The following is a 19,596-nucleotide window of genomic DNA, read 5'->3' as shown; positions in this document are numbered from 1 at the left end:
TGACTTGGTCGTTCGGATCCAAAGCCTGAATCATATATATGCTCATGCCCTTTATAAGAATTTTACACTGATAAATATGTTTTGTGTTGCTAAGTTTTTTATTTATTTTTTATTTTGGGTTTATTTCAATTAGTGTTATATTCAATCGCATGTGGGTATTTCTTTCCTATATAGATACACGTAGATCTCACAATGAGTGCGAAGATAAATGCTCTACTGTTGGAGACGCTCGCTAAGTTTGGGTTGTTTTTCTGATTGCCAAAAAAAAAAAAACATATTACAAATTTTGAAATTTGGGTTCTCTTCAACTTGTGGTGACAGCAAATTTGGGTTCCCTGATTGATTTGTATGGTTAGTCTAAGTCAAAGTAAACTCATGTGTTCACTTGGAAATGAAGTACCAATTGGATGTAGTATTGATCACGATAGGATCGTTGAATCAAATTTAACAATTCTGTGGATTATAAATTATCAAATTGTCAACGCAAAAACTGCAAAAAATTTCTTAGTTTCTCATTTCACTGCTTTGGCAATATATACTACAAGTTGATATTCATGAAGTGTCAACTTGCAAAAGATTCCCTTTTCAGACGCAAAAATTGACTACGTACATGTTTATTTATTTCTTGCTCCAATTCTACTTCTTTTTTCAATATATATTACAAGAGAATATTCAAGAAGAAGATGTTAGTTTGCAGCTTCATTTCTTCTCTTGGAAATAAATTTCTTTCTGCATAATGGAGATGTTCAAACATCTTCTTTCTGCATTGCTTTGTGGTTTTGCTCTTATACTTCTAGTTCATGCACAAGATGATCAATCAGGTATGTTCATATATTGATCATTTAAAACTTGAAAAATTATTAATTTTGATCATAAATGCATTGTTCACTAACAATTTGGCTAGCTAATGTACTATCTCTCTGATCACTCAGGCTTCATCAGCTTGGATTGTGGGCTGCCTACAAATTCTAGCTACTCTGAGCCAACAACAGGTCTTGACTACATTTCAGATGCAGCCTTCATATCCACTGGTGTAAGCAAAAGTATTGCCCCTCAGTACAAAGCTACTCATCAACAGCAAGCAGCTTATGTCAGGAGCTTTCCTCAGGGGGTCAAGAACTGTTACAGAGTAAACATTACACAAGGGACTAAATATTTGATCCGAGCAAGTTTCGTGTATGGCAACTATGACGGTTTAAATAAGCTGCCAAAGTTTGATCTTCTCTTTGGAGCTAATTCTTGGGACTCAGTGGCATTTGTTGATGCATCTTCGAGTACTATCAAAGAACTTGTTCATGTTCCCACATTGGACTATATACACGTGTGTCTAGTCAACAAGGGCACTGGAACACCATTCATTTCAGCACTGGAGTTGAGGCCTTTGAAGAACACTACTTATGTGACTCCAACAGGTTCATTGGAACTCTTCCTTCGCTTAGATGTTGGTTCATCATCCAATCAATCATACAGGTGAGCTATTTCATATCTGAAGTAGTACTGGTTTCAAATGTATTCTATTTTCTAGCTACTGATAACAAGTGGTACTATTACTTAAGGTATGATTATGATGCTTTGGATCGGATTTGGGTACCTTACACCTTCAATAAGTGGACACAGTTAACTACCTCGCTTACCGTAGATGCTCAAAGTCACAATGACTACCAAGCACCATCTATAGCAATGAGAACTGCCAGCACGCCGATTGATGCCAGTGCTTCCATGGACTTCAGCTGGGAATCCCCGGATACATCGACTGCATACTATGTGTACCTGCACTTTGCTGAACTCCAGCAGCTTGAAGCCAACCAGTCCAGAGCATTCAATATCACTCTGAATGGAGATTATTGGTTTGGACCTTTTGTTCCAAAGTACTTGTCCACAATCACTGTGTTCAGTCCCTCATCCTTAACTGGAGGCAACTATAGTTTTTCACTTGTTCAAACTGAGAATTCAACTCTCCCACCAATCCTCAATGCCATGGAGATCTACACATTGATCGATTTATCTCAACCAGAAACCGATGGAGATGATGGTATGATCATTTCAAAATCTTTTTTGTCAATTTATTTTCAGTATTCAAGTATTGCATGATTAAATTGACTGCTGTATGAATTTGCTTGTGATAAAAAATAGTGGCTGCCATCATAAACGTAAAGTCAACATATGGAGTGGACAAAGATTGGCAGGGAGACCCATGTACTCCCCAAGGCTACATGTGGGAAGGTCTTAACTGTAGCTACAGCGGATCCCCTAGAATCATATCCATGTAAGTCTATGCCTGCTTTCTTTTTGGTTTTTCTTTTCCTCAACATCATGAATGAATTTATTGAACTTTGAATATAGGGACCTGTCCTCGAGTGGATTGACTGGGGAGATAACTTCATATATATCCAATCTTGCCATGTTACAATCTCTGTAAGTATCTCACGATCAGAAGCTCAACAAGTTAGCAAGGTATATACATATAGTTTCCTCATGATCTGGTCATCAGCACTAAATCTATGCATATTGCTTAACTCAGGGATTTATCAAACAATAGCTTGACTGGAGCAGTACCCGAATTTTTGTCTAAATTGCCAAACCTGAAAGTCCTGTAAGTACCTTGACTGCAAAGCTGTTGATAAATTAGGAAAGCAGGGGATCAATAAATTTTCTATTCCTTTGCAGTAACCTGGAAAGAAACAAGCTCAATGGTTCCGTTCCAGCTGACCTTATTCAAAGATCAACAAGTGGTTCACTATCATTGAGGTCTGCTTCTGGCCATAGTAGTTTCTTTTTTCATTTCCATTACAATCTTCTGTTCTTTTATCGAAAAGAAGTATAAAAATCTGTAGGAGTTACTAGACCTATTCATGCCACATTGACTATTATGTTGTTGGCTACAATTCCAATTTCCATGACTGACTATTGATCATCAACCTTGTTGATGATAGCGTGGGAGAAAATGCAGACCTATGTGCATCAATTTCATGCAAAAAGGAGAAGAAGAAGAAAAATATAGTAATTCCAATAATAGCATCAATTGGTGGGTTTTCTATTCTTGTGGTAGCAGCAGTGGCTATATTCATGGGCCTGAAAAGAGGAAGAAAACAAGGAGGTAAACTATAAAGTTTAAGACTAAACGATTGAAAATTTGGTTATCAAGAATACATGTTCTGAAGTAAACACAGAGAAATTGTATTCCTATGCTTATGAAACTCCTGACGATCTATTTCTGCAGTTCCACAACAACCCAATAATCAAGTTGATTCATTCGAGTCCAAAAAACGCCAATTCACATACTCAGACGTCCTGAGGATCACAAATAACTTTCAGACAAAAGTACTTGGGAGAGGTGGATTCGGAAAAGTTTACCATGGTTATGTTGATGATACTCAAGTAGCTGTGAAGATGCTTTCTCCAACATCAGGTCAAGGATACCAACAATTTCAAGCAGAGGCATGTACTCTAAGAACTCATGGATAAAATTATAATGACCTCATTTATATTTTTAGGACCAAAATATGACTTTGAAGCTTAACTTGCAGGTCAAACTTCTTATCAGAGTTCATCATAGAAACTTGACTAGCCTTGTTGGATACTGCAATGAAGGAACCAACATGGCACTCATCTATGAATTTATGGCCCAAGGAGATTTGGAATCACATCTTCTAGGTAGGGATCTCAATTAAATTGGGACTCGACCTACTTTGAAACAAATATTAAACAAAAAATAAACTGGGTTTTGACACTTAATTGTATAGGTGAGGACAGTAATGCAAACGTGTTGACTTGGGAAGGTAGACTTCAAATAGCAACAGATGCAGCACAAGGTTAGCTAGTGGAGACTTTGGGCAATCAAAATCTATTCAATGCTTTCCTATTTTGTTTGCAGTAACAAAACAATGGATTTGAAATGTAGGATTGGAGTACCTCCACAACGGTTGTAAGCCGCCTATTGTCCATAGAGATGTGAAGGCAACAAATATTTTGTTGGCTGAAAATTTCCAAGCAAAATTAGCTGACTTTGGCCTGTCCAGAATTTTCCCAACTGATGGAGGCACTCATATGTCCACAGCTGTAGCTGGCACCCCTGGATACCTTGACCCTGAGTAAGAAGTCTCTGTGTCATTTATTTATGCATGGTTTTCAATTTTCTTTAAGGCAATGTGGAACTTTATATAGAAGAATGGCAACTTTACACGTGAGTCATATTTGGCTTGCAGGTACCACACAACAGGATGGCTGAATGAGAAAAGTGATGTTTATAGCTTCGGAGTTGTGCTGTTGGAGATCATCACTAGCCGCCATGCGATATCTAGAACACAAGAGAAAGTTCATGTCAGTCAATGGGTTAGCTCCATGCTTGCTAAAGGGGATATCAAAACTATCGTTGATCCGAGGTTACGTGGAGATTACGAAATTAACTCTGCCTGGAAGGCTGTTGAACTAGCAATGGAGTGTGTGTCTGAAACATCCACCAGAAGGCCAAACATGAGTGCGGTAGTGACAGGGTTGAAGGAGTGTTTGGCAGCAGAGTTGGCTCGAACCAACGTGAGCCGTGTGACTGAATCAACAGATTCAGTTGTGTACTCTATGAATGTGACTACTGAACTCAGTCCTTTTGCAAGGTAATTCTTTGTGTCCAGAAGGTGAATTTCGAAAGCGGAGTAGTTTTCATTTTCCATTTCCTCTGTTTTAAGCTTCATTCATTGTCCAATGCTTTTGTAATTGTATTTGTTATATCATCTTGTGTTGAAGCTTTGTGGTTGTGGGGGTCTTCAGTAAGGCTCTGCAACTATGTAATTGTAAAAAATGTACCGGTATGGTATTTGGATTTGTATCTGTATCATGATATATTATCATTATTGTGGGAGCCAATTTCCTCCCACGGGAATATTCGTCTAAAGATTCCTTCGTCTTCTCCACCTCTCTTTCTCCCTGCAAAACGAATAACAATAAGAGGACCACACCCGGGGGGTGTTGGCCAAAGGCCCTTCGATGCCTAAGTCAGTTCAATCGATCTGAAGAGAAACGATGGCTAAAATAGGGTATGGGAATATGTATGTGTGGTAAAAGCCGGGTGGCCGGAGCCTTGTGTAAAAAGGGAGAGAGAAAGTGGCGGCTAGGGTTTCTGAGAGATAATTTTTGCAGAGTTTCAATAGGAGTTTAGACGTACCTCAACCCTTGTGTGTGGCCATCCTTTTATAGAGGTCTCGGGGGCTAGGGTTTCAGAGGAATAATTCCGTAAATGGAAGGGAATTATTCCTCCCCAATTTGGCGAGATTTGACTAATTAGGGATTTGATTTATTTGATTTAAATCAAATCCCTAATCAGGGTAGCAATCAAATCAATACCTAATTTAATTAGGTAACTCCTCCATTAATTGAGAATATTCGTAGGAATCAAATCAATCCTCAACCTAATTAAGTAACATTCTATTTAATTGGGTAATCCCCAATTAAATTGAATAATTCCCAATTAGGTCAAATAATCCCCAAATGGAATGAATTATTTGACCTAGGGTTACGAATTAATTCGGTTCCCACAAATGCCCCCCAGCTTCTGCATGGCGCGTGGTGGCATGTGGGAGATGTAAATCATCTGTTGGGCTGTCCAGCTGTAACTGGGCTTCCTTCTTGGATTTGGGCTCCTGAGTGGAGGAAGTATATGACTTGCACTTGGAGTTCGGTTCCCAGTAGGAATGGGCTTGCGATTCTTTCTTGACCTAGGATGCCGAACATGTGTAAATGCAGGGCTTCTCTTCACTCTTCTTCACATTGCAAACTTAACTTCTCTACTTTCTAGCTTGAGAGAGATCTTGGAGAATTTGTATTGCTTGTCGAAGAGAGGAGTCGTCGTGCATCCCAAGGTAAGTCGAGCACGTGTATTTCTTTTTCTTCTTTTGTGCTTCGAGGATCAGCTAGGGACAGCCCGACTAGATGTCGTCGTGACAGGTGACGGCTGTCAGTGGGCAGCAGCTGTGGTGGAGCAGGTGCGCATGTGGACCAGCCACTGCCTATGCGTTGCGGGCGTCATCAGTTGGGCAAGTATTGGGAGAAAGTCGGTGGTCTGCCCCCTGCCCAGGATGTTGAGACATGGAAGCTAAATGGTCCAGACTATGATGATCTGCCAGCTGGGTAGGAGAAGTGTTCTGCTGAATCTCCCCCAAAGAGAAAGGCTACTGCCAAGTCTTCAAGAGATGAAGCTACTCATTCGCAAGCAGAGAATGTGTCTCCATTGAGGAAGAAGCCAAGGTTCCCTTATGCTGAGAAGACTCCAATGGGGTCTGCTCCGTCATCATCTGCCAGGGCCAAACATTTCATGGACGCATATAGTACGAAGGTTGGTGGCATGTGCGATGTTCGGGGTGTTCTGCCCGAGCCTCCTGCTGACAATCTTGAAAACCATGATCTGCTTCATGAAGCAGCTCGTGCCCAATCTTGTTCTGCCGAGCGTCAAATAGATGCAGACATTCCTCCTCGAAGTTCGAGTCGTCTGCATCTGTCAAAAGATGGAGATCGGAGCGGGAGGTCTGCTCATGATCTAGCTGTTGAGTCACAGGCAGTCAAGCGTGGAGTTGATTCAGTATCATTGACTCTTTTGGAGGTGAGGTTGGCGATGGCTAAGAAGATGAGAGAGTCATCTGCCTAGGCGAAGGGTTCTTCTTCAGCGTCGGCGGTTGATCCCAAGGCGAACAAGTCTAGCCCTGCAGGGGATGCATGCATGTCTGATCTGCTCAAGACGAACTTCCTATCAAACTCGGCCTCCTGTGTTGAGTTGGTCGATCACATCCGTCAGGCCGGCGATCTTGGCACATTCTCGAGTCTTTCCTTGGAAAAACAAAATGAAGCAACATTTCATCTGCTTCAAAAAGGAGTAGTTCTTGTTGCTGAAACTATCCGAAACTCGTCTGTTGTTGCCCCCTCTTCTGTTGCTGACTTGGTTAGTCGAAAAGATGCCTACTTCCGTCTTGAGCACAAGAATGCTGACATCTCCTTTAGTCATGACAAGCTTTGGGCTAGATTTGGCGCATATCATAAGTCTGTTGAGAAGTCCAGGTTCTAAGCTACCATGAATGCGTACAAGTTGGGCTACTTAGACTGTTCAAATGGAAATGATCCCTTCTATGCCATTGGAGATGGAGATATCGAGATGCTCTGTTCTGACTTGCTCCATGTGCAAAGTGAGCAGGTTAATGCTGTGAACATGGAAGGAGTTGAAGAGTAGGCGGCCGAAGAAGCGGTAGTTGAAGAGCAGGTGAAGCAGAGGAGGATGTAGCATATGAGATAGTGGCAGACGTCGCGGACCAAGCAGGTGGAGTTGCTGAGAACGTGGCTGATCAGGCGGACGCTGAAGAGGCTGTAGATCAAGGATCTCATGCTGGCGTCTCAGAGTAAATGAAGACTCCTTTATTTCTTTTCACCTTGTAGTCTGCTTTCTTATTTAGAATAATTGGTCTTGTCTGACCATCTTCTTTTTGTTGAACTTGGTAAGTGCCAGGGTCCCCCTTGAGGGACTCCGGGCATGTTTTGCATATCCTGTATGATGTTTTCCCTCAGGAAATAGGCGAGGGCCAGGGTCCCCCTTGAGGGACTCCGGGCGTGTTCTGCGCATCCCGTAGGATGTTTTAGTCGTTGTAGGTAAATTCCTGGCGAACCCTGCGTCTCCCTTAGGACGCTTCTTATGGGCTGCGTCTCCCGAAGGACGCTTTGGTCGTCGCCCTGCGTCTCTCGAAGGACGCTGCTTATGGGCAACTGTGTGACTATCCTGCCCCCCTTAGGAAACGGATAGGAACCTGGATACCTCCCTTAGGAAATTCATGGCGAACCCTGTGTCTCCCTTAGGATGCTTCTTATGGGCTGCGTCTCCCGAAGGACGCTTTGCTCGTCGCCCTGCATCTCCCGAAGGACGCTGCTTATGGGCGACTGTGTGACTATCCTGCCTCCCTTAGGAAACGGATAGGAACCTGGATACCTCCCTTAGGAAATTCCTAGCGCACCCTGCGTCTCCCTTAGGACGCGTCTTATGGGCTGCGTCTCCCGGAGGACGCTTTGGTCGTCGCCCTGCGTCTCCCGAAGGACGCTGCTTATGGGCAACTGTGTGACTATCCTGCCTCCCTTAGGAAACGGATAGGAACCTGGATACCTCCCTTAGGAAATTCATGGCGCACCCTGCGTCTCCCTTAGGATGCTTCTTATGGGCTGCGTCTCCCGAAGGACGCTTTAGTCGTCGCCCTGCGTCTCCCGAAGGACGCTACTTATGGGCAACTTATATAGAGATGTTCTGGAATGAGTACGCAGATAAGACATTCTAGAATGAGAAACTGAACTTATATTGATGTTTATAAGGTTACAGTGCTTTATTCGAGAATGGAAATAACTTGATACAAAAACCAGAATCTTCTAGCAGTTGCTTCTCTTCTTTAGAGGTGTGCATGGCTCAGTCATCTGCTTGAGACTGAGGAGGAAATGTCATGGATAATACTTTCGGAGATGGTAAGTGTTCAACTGTCGTGGAATTTCCGTCCCTTCCATGGTGTCTAGGGTGTAGCTCCCCCTGCCCCCGGACCGACTGACTACATAAGGGCCCTCCCAGTGAGGATTCATCTTTTTGGACCCTTGCCTTGGTGCAGTGATGAAAGCCTTTCTGAGCACGAGATCGCCTGGTTGAAACTGTATGACCTTGGCTCTTTTGTCGTAGTAAGACTTCAACTGTTGCTGATAGGAGGCGACTCGGACAATAGACTTCTCTCGTTCGCCCTCAAGAAAGTCGAGGTTGAGCTTCATCTGCTCGGAGTTCTGATCAACACTGCCTACCTCAAGGCTTATGGTGGGGACAGTGATGTGAGGATGGATGATCGCTTCCGTCCCATAGGCGAGGGAAAATGGGGTTTCGCCAGTCGATCTTCGTTTGGTGGTGCGATAAGCCCACAGTACTCCTGGGAGTTCATCCACCCATTTCCCTTCGGCGCCTTCTAGCCTTTTCTTCAAGCAGTCTAATATGACTTTGTTGGATGCCTCAGCCTGTCCATTTCCTTGTGGATACCTCGGGGTGGACAGGTGTTGCTTGATCTTGTATTTTGCGAAGAAGGCGGTGATGTGCTTGCCGATGAATTGTGAGCCATTGTCAGTCACCAGTGACTGTGGACAGCCAAACCGGCAGATGATGTTTCTCCAGATGAATCGCTCCACATCGGCTTCTTTAGTAGATGATAGAGCCTCGGCCTCGATCCATTTAGTAAAGTAGTCAGTGGCAACGATCATTATGTCCTTTTTGGCGGGCGCCGGCGGCAGAGGACCCACTAAGTCAATGGCCCATTGCATGAATGGCCATGGACTGTTTTGTGGATGGTAGACTTCGGCAGGCAGGTTAGGAATTGGCTTGTATCGCTGGCAGCGATCGCATTTCTTGACATATTCAGTGGAGTCGTGGCGCATGGTAGGCCAGAAGTAGCCTACGTTTAGAGCCTTCTGGGCTAGTGATCTGCCCCCAGAGTGGTTGCCACACTCGTCGTCGTGAATTTTGCAAAGGATCTCGAGTGTTTGAGGGTACTTTATGCAGGTAAGATGAGGGCCGGAGTATGATATGCGGATGAGCTTGTTGCCGTGCATGTAGTATCTCGCGACTTTCTGCTGGACTTTTCTGGCTTCGGACTTGTCCTTTGGTAGATTTCCATTCCTCAGGTAGTCGATGATGGGGTCCTGCCAGCTGGGGTCCTCGTCAATCTGCATTGCGTCGATTGGCTCTATTTCTTCAATGCTTGGTCAGTCTAAGTGTTCGACTGGGATGGAGCGTCTGAATTGGGTATCCATTGCGAACCCTAGGCTTGCCAGGGTATCTGCATGCGCGTTCTCTGCTTGAGGCACCTGTTGGATGGTGAATGTAGGAAACGCCTTCAATAGCTTTTGGACTTTGTCAAGGTACAAGATCATCCTTGGGTGCTTCGCCATGTATTCACCTGACGCTTGATTTATGATCAACTGGGAATCTGAGTAGATGGCTAGCTTCTTTATTGCTAACTCCTTTGCCAAGCGCAGGCCAGCGAGCAATGCCTCGTATTCTGCCTCGTTGTTCGAGGCTGGGAAGCCAAGCGTGATGGCTTGCTCTAATAGGGTCCCATCCGGGGTGATGATGACGACGCCTGTTCCCGCTCCTTTTTGGTTCGACGCTCCGTCTATGCGCAATTGCCACATGTCTGTGGGTTCGTCAGGTTCATCGGAGGTGCCATCTGCTTTTGATTTTTCCTTCTTATTGTTGACCAACTTCTCTTCTTCGGCTGGTGAGGTGAATTCTGCCACAAAGTCTGCTAGAGCTTGGGCTTTTATTGCAGTTTTTGGCCGGTAGAGGAGGTCATACTGGCTTAGTTCTATAGCCCATTTCATGAGTCGCTGGGAAGCGTCAGGGCTGTGAAGTATTGATCTCAAAGGAAAGTCGGTCATGACGATGACTCGGTGAGCTTGGTAGTAGGGTCGTAACTTTCTCGCGGAAACTACATGGGCCAAAATAAGTTTTTCCAATTTCGGGTAGCGAGTCTCTGCATCGAGGAGAGCTTTTGATGTGTAGAATACCGGATGTTGGGCCCCTAGTTCTTCTCGAATGAGAGCTGAGCTAACGGCCGAGTTGGACACTGCCAGGTATACGAACAAGTTCTCGCCTGGGACTGGTTTTAAGAGCAGGAGAGGTGAAGTGAGGTAAGTCTTCAAATTCTGAAAAGCTACTTCGCACTCCTCATCCCACTTGTCTCTTTGTCCTTTTTTCAAAGCTTTGAAAAATGGTCTGCACTTGTCGGTAGATCTCGAGAGGAATCAGTTGAGGGCTGCTGCTCTGCCCGTCAGACTTTGTATTTGCTTCATTGTGGAAGGTGACTTCATCTCGAGAATGGCCTTGATTTGTTGTGGGTGTGCCTCGATACCTCGTTGCGTGACTAGGTATCCCAAGAATCGACCGGAGGATACACCAAACGTGCATTTACTTGGGTTCAACTTCATGCGGTACTGGCGTAGCAAGCTGAATGCCTCGGTGAGGTTTTTGATGTGATCTGCACGTTTTGGGGCTTTGACCAGCATGTCATCCACGTAGACTTCCATAGTCTTGCCGATCTGCTCCTTGAAGATTTTATTCACGAGCCTTTGGTATGTTGCTCCGGCGTTCTTTAGTCCAAAGGGCATGACCTTGTAGCAGTAGGTCCCTCTCTTGATGATGAAAGAAGTTTTCACCTTGTCATCCTCGTGCATCATGATTTGATTGTAGCCGGAGTAGGCGTCCATGAAGCTGAGCAGCTGATTGCCGGAGGTGGAATCCACGAGTTGATCGATTCTCGGCAGTGGGAAGTTGTCTTTAGGACATACCTTGTTGAGGTCAGTGTAGTCGACGCAAACTCTCCATTTGCCCTTCTCTTGTTTCGCCACCAGAACAACATTGGCCAACCACTCCGAGTAGGAGACCTCTTCAATGAAGCCGGCTGCTAAAAGTTTGTCGATCTCGGCTTCAATGATTGCGACCCGCTCTGGAGCGAAGTTGCGTCTCTTCTGCGCCATTGGCTTGCTGGCAGGGTTGACGTGGAGTCGATGGCAGATGATGTTTGGGTCGATGCCTGGCATGTCTGACGGCGACCATGCAAACATGTCCTTGTTGTTATGGAGGAAGGTGGTCAGCTCCGCCTTCTCATCTGGGCTTAGGCGCGAGCCGATCCTCGCTTTTCTGTCTGGCTGGTCAGGATCCAAGGGTATTAGCTCCACGTCCTCTTCGGGTTTCCATCCTTCTTCAGGGGAGACCTCCGGACGGATTTCCTCGACTTGGTCCTGATGCTTTGATTGCTATAAGGGGATAGCTATCCCCTTCCCCTTTTGGCTTGCTCGGTTGCTAGGAACGGGGTCTGGCTGTTCTGCTCCCTCCAGGTCTGCTTGATTCACAGGGAGGAACTGTGTTGGCTTGCTTTTCTTCAGCCCTTGAGCTGAGCATTTCCTCGCCATTGCCTGGTCGCTGTTGATCTGGCCAACACCGCCCCCAGGAATTGGGTAGCGGATTTTCTGATGAGTGGCGGAGGTGATGGCGTTGATCTTACCAATCCATGGTCTGCCCAGGATGCCATTGTAGGGTGAGACTTCGTCAATAATCATGAATGTTTGTGAGCTGATTACAGGTGGGGAGTAGACGTCGAGATCTATGGTGCCCATGGTAACCGTCGTTGAGCCATTGAAGCCAGTCAGCGACCTGGCTGATTTGTTGATCTTTGCTTCCAAGCCCATCTGTTGGATGACAGTCAACTGCAGGATATTGGCTGCGCTGCCTTCGTCTACATGGATTCGGTCGACCATGGCCTGAGCGATTTGAATGCTAATGACAAGGGCGTCGTTGTGTGGCATGTCGAGGCCAATCAAATCTTTCTTCTGGAAGCCGATCACTGGGTCGTCTTCCGCCGGTGGAAGGTCAGTCGAGACTTGGGAGACCACCGTGGCCTGCTTGATCTTCCTCTTCTTCTCTTTGCTGGTCAGCCCAGACTCTTCGGAGTCGTCTAGGATCGTGTTAATCCTTATGACTTTCTGAGGTGGCTCCTTGGCGATGTCGCGATCCTCAATCCGCTGGATGGCCTGCTTCGCAATGAATTCCGTGCAGTGACCTTCTCTCACGAGTTCTTCAAGGTGCGTTTTCCAAGCAAAGCAGTTGTTTGTGGTGTGCCCGTGCGCCCCATGGAAGGCGCAGTATTTTCTGGTATCCCTTTTGTCCGGATCTCCCTTCAAGGGTGGCGGCCTTCTTACCCAAGGTTTGTCCTTCACTTGGGCCAAGATCTGGTTTATGGGGATGGAGAACTTAGTGTAGTTCTCTCCTACCGTGGCGCCCTCCTTTGGGTGTGACCTGTGCTTGTCCTTGTTTTTGTTGCCGAACCCGTCGTTCTTTTGGCCTGCCCTCTTGGTTGGTTGATCTTCCTGCTTAGTAGACTTCTTTGCGGCGATTCGATCGTCATCCCAGAGCGCATAACGTTTCGCGGTTGCGAAGACCTCTGCTAGAGTCTGGCTGGGAGCTATAGTCAGCTCGCGGTATAAGTCGTGTTCAGCTGGAAGGCCTTTCTTGAAAGCAGAGGACGCGATCCGGTCGTCACATCCTACGATGTTGGCCTTTTCTGCTTTGAATCTCTTGATGTAATCTCGAAGGGATTCGTCGGACTTCTTGCGTAGGTTGAACAGGTGGTCGGGGTTCTTCTTGATTGTCCGGTAAGACGTGTATTCTTTCGCGAAGACGTATGTCAACTCCTTGAAGCTGCTGATCGACCCAGATGGTAGGGTGAGGAACCAGTCCTGAGCTGCTCCCCGCAGGGTCATCACAAACACCTTGCACATTAACGCGTCGTCGGCTTTGTGGAGGATCATGACACTTTTGAAGTGTTTTATGTGGCTCTCGGCATTGTACACTATATATACACCTCCTTTGAGAGAAGAAATATATCAGAAATTCCCATATATCCTTATATTTGACTAAAAGAAGGGAAAAGACTGATTGAGTAGATACTGGTGAAATTTTTTTCACATTTAAGAGAATGAGTGAAGAGTAAAATGTGATTCAACAGAAATTTTTTTCACATCACCACATGATTTGATGTTCCCTTAGTTACAAGCACGAAGGGAAAAGACTGATTTATTATGTACACATGCAGATAACAGTTCAAATATATTGAGTTGGGCAGGCAGACTTCCAATTGCAATGGACGCAGCGCATGGTCGGCAAGTAAAAATTTCACAATCCCTTCATACTTCCATATATTTTTTATCTTGTGTGATATGTGTTGTGAAAATTTTGAAATGTAGGATTGGAGTATCTTCACTATTGTTGCAAACGTCCTATAATCCACAGAGATGTGAAATCTACAAATATCTTGTTGAATGAAAACTTTCAAGCCAAACCTGCCAAATATAGTGTAATTGAGAGAGTTGAGAATGTAGAACAAGAAGAACAAGATAGGTTTTGCAGAGAATTCAAATCTGCCAATTGAATTACTTACTTGGTGAAGGGTTAGATATACAAGTATACAAGGTGATTATTAGTTACAAACAATGCACAAGACATGGAGGGAAACATGGAGAGTTTCCATCCTTAAAACAAGGAAGAAGAAAACAAGGAAAAGTAACAAGGTGGTAGACAAGCCATTTAGGGATGTCTATGTTTTGTCTTTGTCTTTACTAACACTCCCCCTCAAGTTGGTGCAAAGATATCACGCATGCCCAACTTGTCCAGTGAGTCATGGAAAACTTTACTTGATACGGCCTTCGTCAGGATGTCAGCAAGTTGGTTTTCCGAGTTTACAAATGGAAACTTGATTATACCCCTTTCTAGTTTCTCTTTGATGAAGTGTCGGTCGACTTCCACATGTTTGGTACGGTCGTGTTGTACTGGGTTATGTGCTATCTCGATAGCTGATTTATTGTCGCAGTACAAGTTTGTAGCTTTCAATGGTTTAATTCTAAGATCCTTCAGTAATCTCCGTAACCAGAGCAATTCACAAACTCCTTTAGCCATTCCCCTAAATTCTGCTTCAGCACTTGATCTAGCCACAACTTTTTGCTTCTTACTTTTCCAAGTGACTAAGTTGCCCCCCACAAATGTAAAGTATCCAGAAGTAGAACGTCTATCTGTGATGGATCCTGCCCAATCCGCATCTGTGTATCCTTCTGGGTTCATATGTGTATGTTTGGAGAATATCAACCCCTTGGCAGGGGCAGCCTTCAAGTACCTCATGATCCGAGTTACTGCATTCATGTGTGCCTCACTTGGTTGATGCATAAACTGACTCACCATACTCACAGCATAAGCTATGTCGGGGCGTGTGTGTGATAGATAAATCAGTCGCCCAACCAATCTTTGATACCTTTCTTTGTCAGTGGGTACTTGGTCTGGATACATCCCTAACTTGTGGTTCTGCTCAATAGGTGTGTCAGCTGGCTTACAATCAAGCATTCCAGTTTCTGTTAACAAGTCTAACACATATTTTCGTTGGGATAGAAATATGCCATGTGTTGATCTAGCAACTTCTATGCCAAGAAAATATTGTAACTCACCTAATTCCCTCATCTCAAATTTACTAGCAAGGAGCTTCTGCAGATTCTTCATTTCTTCATTGTCATTACCGGTAACCACCATATCATCAACATAGATGATAAGGGCCGTAAGTTTGTCACCACGACGCTTTAAGAATAAAGTGTGATCCGAGTGGCTCTGAGTGTACCCAAAGCGCTTCATAGAATCTGTGAATTTTCCAAACCAGGCTCGTGGTGACTGCTTTAGCCCATATAATGATTTTCTCAGCTTGCACACGGTGTTGGGACCAAGTGCCATGGAGGTCCCTGGTGGTGGTTCCATATACACTTCTTCTTGCAATTCCCCGTGAAGAAATGCATTCTTTACATCATACTGCAATAGTGGCCAATCAAGGTTTGCAGCCAATGACATGAGAACACGTACGGTATTGATCTTGGCAACAGGTGCAAATGTCTCTTGGTAGTCAATTCCATATGTTTGTGTATACCCTTTGGCCACTAATCAAGCTTTGTATCGATCTATGGATCCATCAGCTTTGTATTTAATGGTGTATATCCACCGACATCCAACTGGTTTCTTCCCTTGTGGCAACTGGACCATTTCCCATGTAGAATTCTTTTCCAGAGCTTCCATTTCAATTGCCATTGCTTCAGCCCATCTGGAATCTGTTATAGCATCCTGCCACTTATTTGGAACACATACAGTAGATAATTGATTGACAAATGATGCATATGACTTTGACAATCTATGAGTTGAAACATGGTTAGTAATGGGATATTTAGATTTGGCAGTAAGGTCAGGACAATATTGAGGTTTGGGTTTTCCTCTAGTGGTCCTAGGTGGGAGAGTGTATGGTATAGCATTAGGTGCTTCGGGAATTACCTCAAGTGTTTCCTCATCACGAGACGACTGGTCCGATGGTTGAGAAGAAAGGGTTGTATTTTGTTGTTGATTGCAGCAACCATTTGAATTGTCTCCTCCGGGATCTTCACCAAATAAGAACGACAATTTTCCAATACCTTCATCGCTGCCCAAATTTTGAAGTTCACTAGTGCTTGGCGACCGGTCGCTGGATTCTGAGCGACCGGTCGTTTTGTCACAGATTTGATTTTCCTCCCTGGAGTCTGGACGACCGGTCGCTTCTGTATTACGACCAGTCGTTTTGTCACAGAGTCGATCCTCATCATCGCTGGAGCAAGGCGACCGGTCGCTGGGGTCAGTGCGACCGGTCGTTTCTGGATTACGACCGGTCGCTTTGTCACAGAGTCGATTTTCATCACCGCTGGAGCAAGGCGACCGGTCGCTGTGGTCAGTGCGACCGGTCGTTTCAGGAAAGCGACCGGTCGCTTCTGGGTTGCGACCGGTCGGATTTGCACATACTTGGATTTTTTCTTCCTTCTCTTCATTCCTTCTCTCCCCCTGAAGAGAAGGGGGCATAGCAGCTTCAAAGTAGGATAAATCTTCATGAAATGTGGCATCCATAGTGACAAAGAGCTTACGAGTAGGAGGATGGTAACACTTGTATCCTTTTTGAGTTGATCCATACCCAACGAACACACATCGAATGGCACAAGGGTCCAGCTTACTTCTTTGATGAGATGGAACATGAGCATATACAACACAACCAAATATGTGAGGAGGCAGCTTGAGGACTGTAGGAAGAGAGACATGACGAGCCAAGGTGTTCAGTGGAGTTTCAAACTTCAAAACACTACTCGGCACTCGATTAATTACATATACTGCAGAAAGAAGGGCATGTCCCCATAAGTAGTGAGGGACCGATTTATCCAGCATGTAAGCACGAGTAACCTCAAGTAATTGTCGATTCTTTCGCTCTGCGACACCATTTTGTTGCGGAGTGAAAGATGTGGAGGTTTGATGAATGATGCCTTGGTCTCGAAAGAAATGTGCCAAGACATTGTTCACATATTCCCCACCATTATCAGACCGGAATACTTTGATGGAGGCTTGGAACTGTGTGGTAATCATAGCATGAAATTCACGGATTGCAGTGGAAACGTCACTTTTATGAGCTAGTAAATATACCCAAGTCATGCGAGTACAATCATCAATAAATGTAATAAACCATCTTTTGCCATTGGAAGAAACTTTAGCAGGACCCCAAACATCAGAGTCAACCAAATCAAAAGGGAATTCCGTTTTATTATCACTTAAGGGAAAAACAGTTCGATGGCTTTTGGCCAATACACAGGTTTCACACTGAAACTGAGAATGATCTAGGCCACGAAACAAAGACGGAAACAACCGTTGAAGATAGCCAAAGGACGGATGTCCTAGACGACGATGCCAAAGCCAAATCTGATGTTGATTGCGAGCTTGTGAGCTGGAACCTTGAGTATGAGCTGCCCTTGGTGGTGAAGAGACCGTCAAGGAATACAACCCCCCTCTTCGTTTACCATGCCCAATCGTCGCGTGAGTCGTGAGGTCCTGAAAAAGACAATGGGAAGGATAGAATGTGGCATAACAGTTATGTGAGTCAAGTAATTTTCCAACAGACAGCAAATTGCAATTGATGGAGGGAACAAGTAGTGTATGAGATAAAGATAAGGAAGGGGAAAGTGATATAGTTCCTTCACCAGCAACATTAGAGGGGACTCCATTGGCACTAGTGATGTAAGGATGACGAGACTTAGAAGATATTGTGGAAAACATAGTAGAGTCAAAAGTCATATGATCAGTGGCACCTGTGTCAATTATCCATGTAGTGGGTCGTGTACCTGATTCGGAGTCGGAGAGTAGGGTGGAAGATGGAGAGGCATCGGTAGTTATAACACATGCTGCCTTGGGTGTTTTGTTGCGGGATTTGAAAGCATCCCACCACTCAGGATAACCATGAAGCTTGAAGCACTTCTCAACAACATGATCACCACCACAATGAGTGCACTTCTGAGTTCCCTTTGCATCGTCAGTTTTGGGACCCCGGGGGGGAAGTCCGGAGGACGTACGGTGTGGTGGCCGATATGGCTTGACCGCCATTGCACTACCACCGCCAAGCATGGAAGATTGGCGATTATCTTCTTCTACCACTAGTGCATAAGCTTCAATGACTGCTGGAAGCGGATTCATGGCAAGAATCCGACTACGAACGGAATCAAAGTTGGGATCGAGTCCTCCCAAAAAATCGTACACACGTTCCACCTCAAGTGCTTGTTGGTGAAGAGCCACATCATCGGGATTGGTATGTTTGCAGGGACGGAGGCTGTCAATTTCCTGCCATATTATGTGTAATTTTTCGTAGAATACATTCACAGGTTCACCACTTTGAGAGGTGGTGACTGACTGACGACGGAGTTGGTACAACTTGGAGCTATTCTGTGTGACAGTATATGTCTTCCGAGCTGCGTCCCACACCGCATAAGCCGTTGAGCAGTGATCAAATAAGGCACGTACATTTTTGGTCATGGAGTTGAGGAGCCATGACTGCACCAAACAGTTGTCTTCATCCCAAGCTTCATAGCTAGGATCATCAATGGCAGGGGCAATCTTTTTACCATTAATGAAACCAGCCATACGACGAGCAGTGATGGCCAAGCGAACACTACGAGACCATGCAGGATAGTTGGACCCATCCAACTTATCAGGAGTAATTGGAGAGTAGTCATGAGAGGACCGGGGTGGTGGTGGTGTTGTGGAGTCGATCTTGGTGGAGTCGATTTTAGAGGAGTCGCCCGTGGAGTCGTTGATGGAGTCGTTGGTGTCACCCATGAGGTAAATATATAAAAGGATGTAGAGGAAGAAATAGCTTAAAACTTCAGCAAACAAGAGCACAAAAAGGGCTTGTGATCAAGACCAATTTTGAGGCAAGGCAAAGTATGAGGTAGGAATAATATAACAGCAAATTATGGGCAAGGATAGGTAGAGGTTTAGGCAAGAACAAGGTTATGCAGAGGCAACCAAAATCGATTGCTCTGATACCATGCCAAATATAGTGTAATTGAGAGAGTTGAGAATGTAGAACAAGAAGAACAAGATAGGTTTTGCAGAGAATTCAAATCTGCCAATTGAATTACTTACTTGGTGAAGGGTTAGATATACAAGTATACAAGGTGATTATTAGTTACAAACAATGCACAAGACATGGAGGGAAACATGGAGAGTTTCCATCCTTAAAACAAGGAAGAAGAAAACAAGGAAAAGTAACAAGGTGGTAGACAAGCCATTTAGGGATGTCTATGTTTTGTCTTTGTCTTTACTAACAAAACCATCTGACTTTGGCCTATCTGGAATTTTCTCTGCTGAAGATGGGACTCATGTGTACCTGGACCCCAAGTGAGTATTTTCGGTTTTTATAGTTTAAACTTCAGCTCTAGAATTCCAATTATTGTCAATGAAGTAAAACTTAAATAAAATAAATCATAAGCAACCAGAAGAATGAGAAAAATAGGACAAATTGATGCTTAGGCACAGACTTGATTTGAGTTACATCGTTTGGTTTGTAGGTACAACCTAGCAAACACGTTAAATGAGAAAAGTGATGGGATTGTGCTGTTGGAGATTATCACAAGTCGACCTGTTTCATCAATGATACATGAGGAAATGTACATTTGTCAATGGGTTAGTTT

General features: G+C 44.6%; 2 protein-coding genes across 2 annotated transcripts; one reads left to right on the top strand and one right to left on the bottom strand.

The window, feature by feature from the left end:
• Positions 1–655: 655 nt before the first annotated feature.
• LOC110769872 (LRR receptor-like serine/threonine-protein kinase IOS1) lies at positions 656–4,875 on the top strand. Its single transcript, XM_021973912.2, has 13 exons — positions 656–821; positions 933–1,470; positions 1,557–2,032; positions 2,134–2,266; positions 2,344–2,415; positions 2,522–2,593; positions 2,668–2,748; positions 2,934–3,097; positions 3,221–3,438; positions 3,528–3,654; positions 3,744–3,812; positions 3,902–4,091; positions 4,206–4,875. Exons 1-13 carry the CDS (start codon positions 737–739, stop codon positions 4,612–4,614), a joined length of 2,634 nt encoding a protein of 877 aa, XP_021829604.2. The 5' UTR covers positions 656–736; the 3' UTR covers positions 4,615–4,875.
• A 12,408-nt stretch (positions 4,876–17,283) lies between these two features.
• Positions 17,284–18,932, bottom strand: LOC148295467 (uncharacterized). Its single transcript, XM_088250163.1, has 2 exons — positions 17,752–18,932; positions 17,284–17,461 (listed from the first exon to the last, which is right to left on the bottom strand). The coding sequence occupies exons 1-2, from the start codon at positions 18,737–18,739 to the stop codon at positions 17,427–17,429; spliced, it is 1,023 nt and encodes a 340-aa protein (XP_088106289.1). The 5' UTR covers positions 18,740–18,932; the 3' UTR covers positions 17,284–17,426.
• Positions 18,933–19,596: the final 664 nt, after the last annotated feature.

Source organism: Prunus avium, chromosome 3, assembly GCF_965620075.1.
Source record: "Prunus avium chromosome 3, drPruAviu1.hap1.1, whole genome shotgun sequence".
NCBI classification, from domain to species: Eukaryota; Viridiplantae; Streptophyta; class Magnoliopsida; order Rosales; family Rosaceae; genus Prunus; species Prunus avium.
This window is presented reverse-complemented; position numbering and strand designations above follow the sequence as displayed.